This window comes from Marmota monax, unplaced genomic scaffold (assembly GCF_021218885.2).
Source record: "Marmota monax isolate L192 unplaced genomic scaffold, Marmota_monax_Labrador192_F-V1.1 WCK01_AAM20220418_F8-fsc00146, whole genome shotgun sequence".
Lineage (NCBI taxonomy): Eukaryota > Metazoa > Chordata > Mammalia > Rodentia > Sciuridae > Marmota > Marmota monax.
The window spans coordinates 973063-986344 of NW_026694096.1; the positions used below are offsets into that span (position 1 = coordinate 973063).

Sequence of the window (13282 nt, forward strand, 5' to 3'; positions counted from 1 at the left end):
AGAATGGTTTAAATAAACTGACACTATCAGGTCCTCCTAAGGTTAGAAGAAATAAGGACACTCAGACACTGTTGGTGAGTACATAAAATAGCACAGCCCCTGTGGAAAACAGTGGTGTAGTTTCTTAGAAACTTAAATATACACTCAAAATATAATCTACAAAACCCACCATAGATATTTAGCCTAGTGGATTAAAGTAATATTTACATAAAACCTATTCTTGAATGTATATAATACCATTGTTTATAATTGCCCCCAAACAGGAACAATTCCTAAGTTCTATAATGGGTGAATGGATACATAGATTCATTAAGACAGCTGCACAATAAATAGTACAAAATACAAAGGACAAACTCTTGACATGCACAACAAAGTGGAAGGATCTCAAATGCATTTTCATAAATATCTCAAAAAGTTATAATACAATCAATCAACAAATATATGAAAAAATGTTGATCATCACTAGCAATTAGAGAAATGCAAATCAAAACTACTCTAAGATTTCATCTCATTTCAGTCAGAATGGCAGCTATTATGAAGACTAACAACAATAAGTATTGACAAGGATGTGGGAAAAAAGGTACACTCATACACTGCTAGTGGGACTGCAAATTGGTGCAAACCAATATGGAAAGCAATATGGAGATTCCTTGGAAAATTGGGAATGGAACCACCATTTGACCCAGCTATCCCTCTCCTCGGTCTATATCCGAAGGACTTAAAAACAGCATACTACAGGGACACAGCCACATCAATGTTTACAGCAGCACAATTCACAATAGCTAAACTGTGGAACCAATCTAGATGCCCTTTAATAGATGAATGGATTTTAAAAATGTGGAATACTACTCAGCAATAAAAGAGAATAAAATCATGGCATTTGCAGATAAATGGATGGAGTTAGAGAAGATAATGCTAAGTGATGTTATCCAATCTCAAAAAAACAAATGCCGAATTTTTTCTCTGATATTATGAGGCTGATTCATAGTGGGGTAGGGAGGGGGAGCATGGGAGGAATAGCTAGATAGGGCAGAGGGGTGGCAGGGGAAGGAAGGGAGCATGGGGCTAGAAATGATAGTGGAATGTGGTGAATATTATTATCTAAAGTACATGTATGAAGACATGAATTGGTATGGATATACTTTGTATACAACCAAAGATATGAAAAAAAATTAGCTCAATATGTGTAATATAATTGTTATGCATTCTGCTGTCATATATAAGTAAAAAAATTAATAATATAAAAAAGAATAAATTTAAAAAATAATACAATAAATGTTGGCCAAGATGTGGGGAAAAAGGTACTCATACATTGCTATGGGGCTGCAAATTGGTACAACCACTTTGGAAAGCAGTATGGAGATTCCTCACAAAACTTGGAATGGAACCACCATTTAACACATGAGCTCATATCCATTCTATAACAGGAGTGAGCTAGCCTCTGTTGCAAACCAAGGGTGTGGTAATTCTCCCTGTTGAATGGCTTAGACTCAATATTTCCTTATTTCAGCTCTGTTCCTCAACACTACTTGGAATAAAATAACAATATTCATCAATACCTCTTCAATGGCACCCGCAGAAATCCTGTGACCTGCAACATTTATGACATCATCAACTCGAGACATAACATACACATAGCCTTCCTCATCCATGTAGCCAGCATCCATGGTGTCATAGTAGCCCTGGAAACAAGAATGAACAAGTTTTATTAGCATGCACTGTTAAGTAATGCAATCATTTTTAAACTTGGTAAAACATAAAATGTAAAAGAAATGGATTTACTATAGTATTTGACTTTTTCATAACTGGACTACAAAATTAAATTACTTTTGATTTTGAAACCTTACTAGAATCGCTTTGCTCCTCTACCAGCCTGAAATAAATTAAAGTGTTCTTATATATGTTCAAGTTAAATGTTTGAACTTAGAGTTATAAAGTTTATGAACCCAATTACATTTTTTTAATGGAGAAGTAATAGCTCAATATTCCCAATATACTTTGGTATTGCAAAGTAATTCCTTGATAAAGTTCTTCTCTAATTGTATTAATTTTGAAAAGCTTTAAAGCTCAGTATGAATAAATACAAAATAGATCACTGGTTTATTAACATGTATTAGGATTGGACTCAAGCCTCAGTGAAACTTAATAGTGAAAATGAGATAAAATGTGCTACCTCAGAGTAGCAATCATAGTAGGAAGTATCAAGAAAAATAAGAAACAGAAAGAAGAAATATAACTTTCTTTAAGGTTTCTGAGTTTTTTTGATACCTATGTAAAAACCCATTTGTGTTTCTTAACCTTTCTGACACTCAGTATTCTTCTTTTTATTTTTTTTAATTTATTTTTTTTATTGGTGAGGGCGGGTACTGGGGATTGAACTCAGGGGCACTCAACCACTGAGCCACATCCCCCAGGCCCTATTTTGTATTTTATTTAGAAACGGGGTCTCACTGAGTTGCTAAGCACCTCCCCATTCCTGAGGTTGGCTTTGAACGCTCTATTCTCCTGTCTCAGCCTACTGAGCTGTTGGGATTACAGGCGTTTACACCACTGCGAATAGCAAGACTCATTATTCTTATATGCTAAATGAGTGAAGGAACTCCACCTTCTAAGACCTCTTTGAAGCCTATATGAGACAGTGCATATGAAGTAGAAGACAGACTTTGGCACATCATGAGCCCTCAATAGTATTATTGTAATTACAACTGTTATCACAAGAGGCAGCCTAGAGCAGTAATTAAGAGCACTAACTCTGGAACCAGATGCTTTTGGTTCAAATCCCAGCTCCACCACTTCTTACCCCTGGGAACTTTGTGTGAGTTATTCAACACTTCCATTCTGGTTTGAACCCTCAGATGAGAGATATATGGTCAGGTAAGAGTCACTTCATACAAGTTAACAATATACTGGGGTTCAAATAAAACTTTGGTGTTAAAGGCAATCACGTTAAAAACCACATGTGCATATTATTTGCCACTGTCAGGTTATAATTAATCATATCAGAACCCTGATGCTTTTTAAATGTGGCCCATCAGGTAGATAGATTGAGCTGGCTGGAGTCAACTGTACTGACAAATCTTCTCTGCCACAGTCTATCAGGGGACTGTTCAATCTTGGCTATTGAGGTCATTCCACTCTGAGATATCTTTCTAAAGAAAGCTATTTTAATTCTTGTCATTTGTCTAGTTGATTAGGTAATCTGTCTTTCACACACAAATAATAAAGATAGAATACTAAATACTTGGAGACACTTTTTTTTTTAAATGAAATTCCAATTATTCATTTCTTTTTACCCAGAGCATAATGAGGACAAAGTATCACTCTCAGGGCAAGAAGGAGAAGTAAAGGGACAGCAGAGAGACCATGGGTGGGACTCTGACCTGTGTGATCAATGAAGTGCTATTATGAACACAATGCACTTTACCGTGACCCAGTGATGGGCAAATGACAAAACAGAAAACAGGAAGATCTTTGTTATCCAGGCTACTGGGGCGAGAAATAGGCTTTGGGAATACTGTTTCTACCCTATGTCTACATTTTTAACATGGAATTTTAAAATAAAGAGTTCAGGAAAGAATGCCAAAAGTACATAAAGGAATGGAAAAAATGCGGCTTCTGTGCTAATCAAATGAATTTTACTCATATAGCCAGGTGTGCATACGGTCAAGTAATGACATTGTATAATTTCAGTTAGTTGTTCTCAGTCTGTACAGAGGAATTCAGTAGAGGAAATAATATAGAAAGCAAAATAGAAAAAAAAAACGATTTAACAAAAAGAAATTGCTGACATTGAGAGCTTAGGAAAAGCTCTCAGAGAATCTGAGAAACTTCTATGTCCAAAGACTAATAATGCATGTAAAATTGACTTAATTAGATAATTGTAATTTGCATATTCTTATCCCTAAAAGTTGGAGACTGGTTCAGATAACCTTTAAAAGTCACATCCATGATTCTAGAAGCATATTGATCAATTTAATAGGCAAAATTAAAGAGAAATATATAAGAAGATTAAATATATATATATATATATATATTAAAATTCTTACAGGAAATTTTTCAAAGTATAAATGCTTGAATGCTTCCTGATTCTTCCAGAGTCCTGAAAAAGCCCCCGGTGGTAATGGCAACCTTATATAAAAACAGAGCATTTAAAATTACAATGAAAGTCATAAGAGCAGATTGATTAGAGCTATCATTTTTCCAGTATGATGAATAATTATAATTCAAATCCCACATTGAAATACAACCCCTAAACCTGCTGGGCAGGTTGTGTCTAGTGGAAGCCTAAGTATTTGGCTATGTCACAGCACTACTATTGAAGAATGACTGTTATTTGGGAAGGACATAAAGGCTCACACATTTGGCATTCAAACTTATTAGCAATAATCACTGTTTCATAAAGAAGCATAACATCTGCAAAAATGAGCCAAAAATGCATCACTAAATTACTCTTTAATGCTTTCATCATAGGAAAATAAATTCATCTTTTTTTTTTTTAAATACCAGGATAGCAACTGTCACCTTTGCCTCTCGGTGCAATGGAATGTTCCAGGTTAGCATCCAGTATACAATCTTATCTTCACAGTCAGTATTCTTCACACAGAATTCCCTGGGAATTCTCTCTCCCTGCTCACTCTTCTATTCTTTCTTTTCATGACCATCTAGCACTATGTACTTTCTCATTCCCAGGAACATATAGAAGTCTTGAGCCTATTGAATAGACGGTCCTACATATTTTTTCTTTCCAGTGAATTTCCTAGAATTCTTCCTTCTTTCCTCTATAGTATCAATTAGGTGTTATGTGCATGGCTTAATTGTATCCATCTATAATTTATCTGTCATCTATCTATGTGCACATAAATAAATGAACAAAATGTTCTTCTTGGTTGCATGTAGGAAGTTTCCACTCCACAAAGACAATCGTTCAAATTGTTTTCTGGGTACCAGTGGGAAATTTGGGTACTATAAAACTTGATGATTTTCACAAATGCTCCCGTATTCATACAATTAAAATAAAATGCTCAGTTCTAACTGCATCCTTCTGATGCTGAAAAAGTCAAGATGGTTACTGCTCACTTTAGGAGATACCAAACACCTTTCCCACAAGAAAGATTTTCAGTTCTGACAGAATAAAAGGGGAAGCAGTGCAATTGGACGGCCACCCCAGGCTTACACCTCCACAACACTGAATTTTATCTCAGCATTGTCAGGAAGAAAATGCGGCTAGAGGTAGGAGCAGCTGCCAATGCCTTTCTGGACAATCCAGCTGATAGTGCCCATTTCCACCATGGTCAGCTTGCTGGTAGTAATCCTCATTAGGGCTTTCCCTTTGCTATGTGCTTTTCTCCCCCCTGCCGCTTTTTTAAAGAAAGAGGAAATATGCTATGCTAGCATTTCCGTACCTCACATTACTACATAAATTGCATGTAAAAGCATTTTATAATCTATTAAAAAAAACTACAGAAATGCTGGTTTATTTTGCTACTGCTTCTATTCCCTCCTTTACTGTTCATCCTTAAATCTATTTGAAGATAGCAGGCTGAAATTGATAATCCCCCCCAAATTCTTTTAGCTGATTTTACTGTGCTAATACTGAATACTCATGTACAAATTATGAGATTGTTTTAATCAATTTGTTAATATTCTGCAAAAAAAGAGTGAAACATCACTCATTATTAAGCACCTAAGCTAAACATTAACATGGCACTCACTATAAAGTCAATTTAATGGCATTTTCAGAATGCTACAGGTAAAAAAAAAATGAAGAAGAGAACTCTAAGAAGAAATGGGAAAATGAATGTTAATAAGAAGCAAAAGGTATAACAGTAATGAATGAAACAGATGCAAAATAAATAAGATAAATTTGATAGAGATGTGCATGAATAAGAGATAATTTTAGTTGCTCTTAGGAAATATATCATAATATATACTCCTTTCAGTATTTCTTTGTGTCATTTTGTACAGATGCATGGGTGTATGTATTAAAAATATCTTACTACTTATAGTACAAAGAAAATAAAAGTAACTAAAATAATAAATAAAAGTAACCAAAATAATAAATTGTAACTGACATTCATACTGGAATGAGGATAAAAGAATGGTGGGATTGCTGATATACAGGAATGTAGATCCAAATAAATTAAGCACATAATATTGCCTGTGCTGAGATATATATGTATCTAAGGGCCTATTACTGAACAAACATTTCTCTCATTTTATCTACTGTGAATCAAAGATGTTGGTTTACAAATGGCCACATAGTAGTATTTCCTCACATTAGAGACTCTCTCTTTTTCTCTCTATTTTTTTTGGAGATCACTGACTAGACAACAATAATGTGATAATACTGAATTATCAATGTTTTTTAAAAGAAGGTAATTGTGTAATCCAATTATTATTCCAGAAGAATCTGAAATCAGTGTAATGAAATGGATAACTGAAATACACATTAAAACAATAAAAACTAAATGTGAGGGATGAAGAAGAGAGATGAATTAAAGCTGACTCTAAAGCTTCCAGTCTAGATCAATAATAATACAAACAAAAGGAGCTCAAAAGCTCAAACATAGCAAAAGCAACATTCTCAGGAGAGGTCACATATTAGAATTTGGAGAAGTAGAGAGGAGATAGATAATTTGGTTTAGATGTTGAATTTTAGGAATCTCTGGCATCATCGGTAGAACCATGAAATAAGAAGTCGATAAATCCACATCTGAGAATCAATGTATGGTGAGCCTGGACAGTGAGATAGACATGCTCCTCAGACGTAGCTGGGTAATCACAGAACTTAGAGATCACTGGATAATCCAGATAAAGTTTATGGAAGAGAAAGGAGAAATCCAAAGTCAAACACAGTGTTCAAAAAGGATTAAAGAAAGATGACCACTGGACAAAAAAAAAAAAATCAGAGATGTCTGGGAATGAGAATTTATATCACAGGCACCACCAAAGTAGAGCATTAATAATGACCAAGTGCTCAACAAAGTGTAAAGGTTGTTTTCAACCTGGTTCAACAAAAGAAATGAAACTTTATAAGTAAGATACTTTGAATATTCTTATGATTGCCATTTCAGGCAAATGGAGCAAGCAACAGCTGGAGTACCTAGAGGCAGTAAGTTAGATTATACTTTTTATTAGTTTGTGGGTGACTGAAAGGAATGATATAAGTCATTGGTTTAATTCAGAGAGAGGCAGGTTGATGTAGGACAGGGAAGATGGAAGTAGAACTAGCTGAGAGAAAATGAAGGTGTAAAAACAAGAAAAGAAAACAATTGAGAGATTATGCCATTGTTTTTATTCATTCACTCATTCATTTGTGAACTAACTCAAGAATTCATTTTATTCATTCATTCAGTATTTTGGGGGGGCTTGGTATTCATCAATCAGTGTGGTAAGCATTAATAATACAAAAATTTAAACTCTGGTCTCTGATATATAGCAATTCCCACACAGAGTAAATTACAAGAAATTCTGTATTTTTGAAAAGCAAATGGGAAGGAAGATTGATGCACACGATACCCACTCCCTTAAGTCAACAATAATGTAAAAATGTAAATACTCAGGTGTTTTTTTTTTTCAGGCATGCTTTATAGCAAGTGATTAAACCTTGCACTACCAGAGGCTCTTGAAATAAGTTTTATCCCTACCCAAAATGTGGAACTGCTGGAAATGGCATATATGTATATCTCAAGGTATTTCTGAAATGCCCCCAGAAAACTGCTTTGCTATACACAAATCTAACTGAAGGTCAGACTAGAAAGTAAGACAGGATATTACAATTGGTAATTGGTAAGGCAAAATGAGGGGATACTCTCCTGTTCCTCACAAAGTGTGGAGTCTTTAAAAATTCAGATGATGTTATCTGTATATCAAAAATGGTGTCTAAGGAGGAAACTCTGAGAAGAACCATACAAGAGAAAGAAAAGCAGAAAAGAATAAAGTTACCAGAATTGGAAGTATTTGTGATACATACATATTAAAAAAGTAACATGTGAAAAAATATTCTATGCTTTTATAATGAATCTTATTGTCATGTACAAATAAAAAGAACCAATAAAGAAAAAAAGGAGAGAAAAAGAAAGATCCAGACAGAAGTTATGTGTGTATAAGACAGACAGAATTCGGTTTTTTTTTGCAATATTCTGAATGAACACTTTTTTCTCCAATGCTATCTGAAGGATTATCCAACATTAAGTGCAATTCTTTCTTCTGGAATAATGGTGCACTGGGGATCTTTTTCTGAAACTAGAAAAACAAATGCTTTTTCTGAGGTTAAACATAAAAATGCATTGCACTTGCAGAAGGAAGGAAAAGATAGAAAAAAAAGAAGAAATGGGGCTGGTTAATGCATATACTCATCCTTCAAATTGGAAAACAAATGCTACCATACTGTGAAATTTTACACAACTCTTCCAAGCAAAGTGAAAACCGGGTATTTATTATAACTCCTCAAAGGGTTAATCAGTAGCTCCTGGTAGAGAATGTCCTTTCCAAAGAGATCATTCTGATGGGAGAAGAGGAATAAATGAGGCGAGTGATACTGGTGTGGGAGGGAGGTATCAGAATGCAGGGAAATCCTTCAGCCATGAGGGCAGGAGGGGAATGTCCATCACTCTAGAAGGTAATACATCCCAAGCATTCTGCAGTGTAAAGCTCCCAGATGTCTCCTATTCCAGATAAAGGATGATCTATCTGTATTCACTACTATAACAGGAATCCCTGTAGATTCAGAAATAAATTGAAAACAAAACTCCAGTTTCCCAGAGAAATCTGGAGTTAAATTCTAACTTTGTACTCCTGGTACTTCCTACAGGGTCCTTAGGCTTTACTTAAGATTTTCATATGAAGTTACTTTTTATCTCCCCAGAAGACACTGCCTAGGCCATCATTTCATTCTCTGTGGGCAGACAAAGGACTGGGTGATAATGTGAATTCTAACTGTGTAACTACTAATGATGCTTCCTTTCTTATGTCTGAAATGAGGATAATATCTGTCCCTTTGTCTGCCTCCGAGAGTCATTAGGAGGCTAACCAGGGATCATACTAAGATCTGTACATGAGATTTAAAAAGGAGAAGGATTATGTGACATTGTTGGTTTTACTCAAAGGATACTGGATGAAAAGAGAGATGTCCTGGCTCTTTCCCAAGATGGCAGTATGGTGACTGAATCACTGCTGTGAAGGCATAGAGATGTGAAAAAAAAAATATATCATTAAAAGCCAAGAGTTCAATATCTGGAGAATGAGAAATTGGCAGGCAGTTAAGTAAAAGCCACTTGGACAATTCCATACAGCTCCCTCGCACCCACCGCTGTCCATGGGGCACAGGTCAGCATAACACAGCATGGGTGAATAAGCAGCATTTCCAATAGCAACAACAGATCTGGTCAGAAACACGTACGCCCATCAGAAAGGAAGAGCCAGAGACCTATGGCTTTAATAACAGAGAGCACCGTGGTACCAAGGCAGGCAATTGTAGTTAAAATTTTCTTTCATACTCTGCTCTCTGTTGCCTGAAAATTACTGACTCATAGTTTTATTTCTGCACTTTAGAGCTCTGGATGCAATTACAGGAGCACCTTCTAAAATTCATGAGCATTTTGTATTCATAGCAAATCAGATACCATAACTTTCTCACTAAATTAACTGCTTGGAGTATGCTTCAAAATCAAAAGAATTTTTTAATGTCTATGTGGGCTTGAAGTTTTCTCTCCTGCTAGAGAGGTAAACTCTGTGAATGCAAGCAACCTTCTAAGACACTAAAAACTGTTGGATCCTGTTTATCATATGCCATAGCTTACAGTAGTTTAAGAATCATTAAAATTTTAACCTTCTAGTAAAGGGTCCACAGAAAAGAAAAGAAATTATGTCTGGAATGCCACAACAAAGCAGGTGGGAAAGCTAAGCTAATCAAGAAATTTGTGGGTTTTGTTCCTGTGTTTTTTAAAATAAATCATGAGGTCTAAACAAGGACCTACATGAGCAACTCTTATTGATGTAAATATGAAAACATTCTACACATGCTGCAAACAGCCACTGACATGCATGAGAAATTTTTATATTGATGATTTACAGTAGAGTAGGTATTAGCAATGAGGTTTTCAAAAGTGTGTCCTTTCTTTCATAGATAAAATTGATTTTCTTAAAAACAGTTCCACATTTTTTCTATTGAGGGCAGAGAGGGGAGAAAAATGCCTGTTAGTAATCTTTGGTTGTTTTCTGATTATTTTCCCCTTACCTTTCTAATGAAATCATATATGTAATCTTTTTAGATATTCAGTTTCACCCTTAACCAATAGGAGGAACAAAATCCCAAAGCACGTCTTTATATATTGCATCCTCATAATTCATAATAAAATCTCACAACCCCAGATCTATAAAATAAAATTCCCTGCTTAGGAATACAGAGGGAAAAAAATCATTCTGAACTGGTAACAATCTAGACAATGGATTGCTTTAAGGCAACATTTGTGTTACTTTCAATGACTTGGAATAACATAAGGCCATAAGGAAAAGACATAGTTTATGTGGGATATGGCTGTATTTCAGTATCTCTGAATGGATGCAGAGCAAAATTACCCATAATTAGAGTGACAGAACCCAGGAGAGGTTCAAAACTGTGCTGACATCAAATGCCACCTCTGGGATCTTAAAAGAGTTGCTTTATGAAATAGATGACTCATTTATAGTTAGGTTATATAAAAATGTATGCAGTTAGAGTGCTTTGAAAAGCTCTCAAAAACCATGTGCTTCCTTAAGCAATTTAAACATCAACCCACAATTGTGTTCACACTATTTTCTTGAGCAAGCCCTCCACCCCCCTTGCTATTTGTCCCCTAATGGGTCATATTTCAACTTGTTCTATGTGAATATGGATTTTGATTTAGAGAACTATGACTACTAATGGCATATTCAATATTTATTTTTTCCCTATTTTAGGATATACTATCTTTAAATCAAAACTTTACAAAAAATAATATAGTGCCTACATGTTTACTGATAACATAAAAGTATGAGGAAGAAAATGTGCCGTGGTGTGTATCTGCTCTATTAACTTTTGTAAAGTTAAAATATCTCCATGAGAAGAAATACATTTTACTACTGCTTTTCTTGTAATTTCCACAGCACTTAAAATATTTTATTAAAGGGAGACAGTCTCCAAATGCTAAGTAATAAGAGTTCTTTTGAATTCTAAGAGAAATAAATGAGAAAACAAATCTCTTTTAAGACCTGACATACAATGTTTTATATTTATAGCAGCTCATTCTGGTGAATTATACTATGTAAGAAGTATCAGTAAAGCCTTAAAAAATAATGATAATAAGATGAATCAATGAAAACAATCTGTACCAATTATTTAAATGCACATATTATGTGGCTTCCAACTTAATCAACTTCCACTTCAGCTTTCACTAGTGTCAACATTTTTTTTTTTTTTTGTACCGGGGATTGAACTCAGGGACACTCAAACACTGAGCCACATCTCCAGCCCTATTTTGCATTTTATTTAGAGATAAGGTCTCACTCGGTTGCTTAGTACCTTGCTTTTGCTGAGGCTGGCTTTGAACTCATGATCCTCCTGCCTTGACCTTCTGAACCGCTGGGATTCCAGGCATGCGCCACTTTGCCTGGCTAGTGTTAACAATTTTAAAGTATTGATTGCAAAGTAATTTTAAATATTTCATGTCAAACATTAGCATTTTTACCTATCAACTGAATAATGATGAACAATGTTAACAAAGAATGGTGGTATTTGGTTAAGTTGGGAATTTTATACTATGTAACTCTTTGACCCCAGTAATTATACATTTAGCAATTATTAAATACTATATCAATAATTAGAAAAGGAAAAAAGACAAAACAAAAAGTGTATTTAATACAATATTACTTATAATCATAACAATTCAAAGAGTGAATACAAAGACTTTTACAGGACAGAGTAAAAAATTAACAATGCTTTTGAAGGGCTGAAGAGGTAGCTCAGAGGTAGAGCACTTGACTAGCATATACAAAGTCCTGGATTCAACTCCCAGCACCCTCAAGACAAAAATGCTTCTGAGGAAGGTTTAAGATAAAACAGTAATCTATGAAAACATATCTAATTAATTCAATTATGTAAAATGCTTGTCAAAAAGTAGACAGCCATATAGTCATATGTCACCTTATGATGTGATATGTTCTGAGAAATGTGTCCTGAGTGATGTAGATGCTATGTGAGCATCACAAAGTGCTTTATACACACTTCTTGAAGGTATAAGTCTACTAGTTGATGCAGTCTTGATTGCAGGACAAATATGGTATTTATAAGGCCACTGCCAGCATAAATTGTTATATTGCATTACAGTAAATATTTTTTTAAGTAGATGGAATACACTTTTAAAGTAATGATAAAAAGTCTAGCATAGTAAATATACAAACCAGTAACATGTTTATATACTGATTATCAACTATAACATACTGTATATAATCTTATGTGCTATACTTTCAAAAGACTGGTAGAGCCATAGGTTTATATCAGCATGAACACAAGCTCATGAGTAACAGGTTGCCCTATGATGCCAGTAAGTGATAGGAACTTTTCAGCCTCCATCCTAAACTTAAGGAAATACTACCATATATGGGGTCCCACATTGATTGCAATGTCATTTTGCAGCACAGACCATGTATTCCAAATTAACAATGAATTGCTGTTAGATACAAGTTTCCTTTATAATCTTCACATTATTTGTATAATCAGAAAAAAAAGTTATTTTTAAAAAGTGCAAGATTTATCTTTTAAAAAATTCTATGTAAATTTAAAAAAATATTTTATGGGGTTTCCATCTTTAAGTTACAACAGAGTTGATATAATTCTTAAGCAGTATACAGACTCATTTTGCAACAACCTCACTTATACTATTAATCTAATAACTCCATTATTTTCCTTAATATATTATACCCACTTTGCCCTTTTAAATAATAGCATTGAAAAGTTTGCTTACTTTACCACAATATTTCCTAAACATCGAGCCTTCAGTTTTTGCAGGTTGTCATCCAAAATCATAACTACAAAGTAAAATATAAATAAAATTTTGAATAAAAATGTTTATAAAATAAAAATGTTAAAGCGTAAACATTTTTTCATATTTTCTATATTCAACCGCCAAACTCTAGCTTAAAAAGTGATTTTTAAATCCTCTAAGACCCTGAATATATACAAATAGTTAAAATATCCTAGAGAAATTATGGACATTTGTTTGATTCTCTATGAGATCATAAATTTTCCTTCATAATCTCCCTTAAA

At 34.3% G+C, this 13282-nt stretch overlaps 1 protein-coding gene across 2 annotated transcripts in view; it reads right to left on the reverse strand.

The window, feature by feature from the left end:
• Positions 1-13282, reverse strand: part of Acss3 (acyl-CoA synthetase short chain family member 3) — a 180322-nt gene that overhangs the window by 19546 nt on the left and 147494 nt on the right. For both annotated transcript variants that reach the window (XM_058585772.1, XM_046465088.2), the window contains 3 exons: positions 12981-13044; positions 4047-4128; positions 1560-1682 (listed from right to left, as the gene is read on the reverse strand). In XM_058585772.1, the coding sequence (XP_058441755.1) occupies positions 1560-1682; positions 4047-4128; positions 12981-13044 (269 nt within the window). The remainder of the gene's footprint in view (positions 1-1559; positions 1683-4046; positions 4129-12980; positions 13045-13282) is intronic.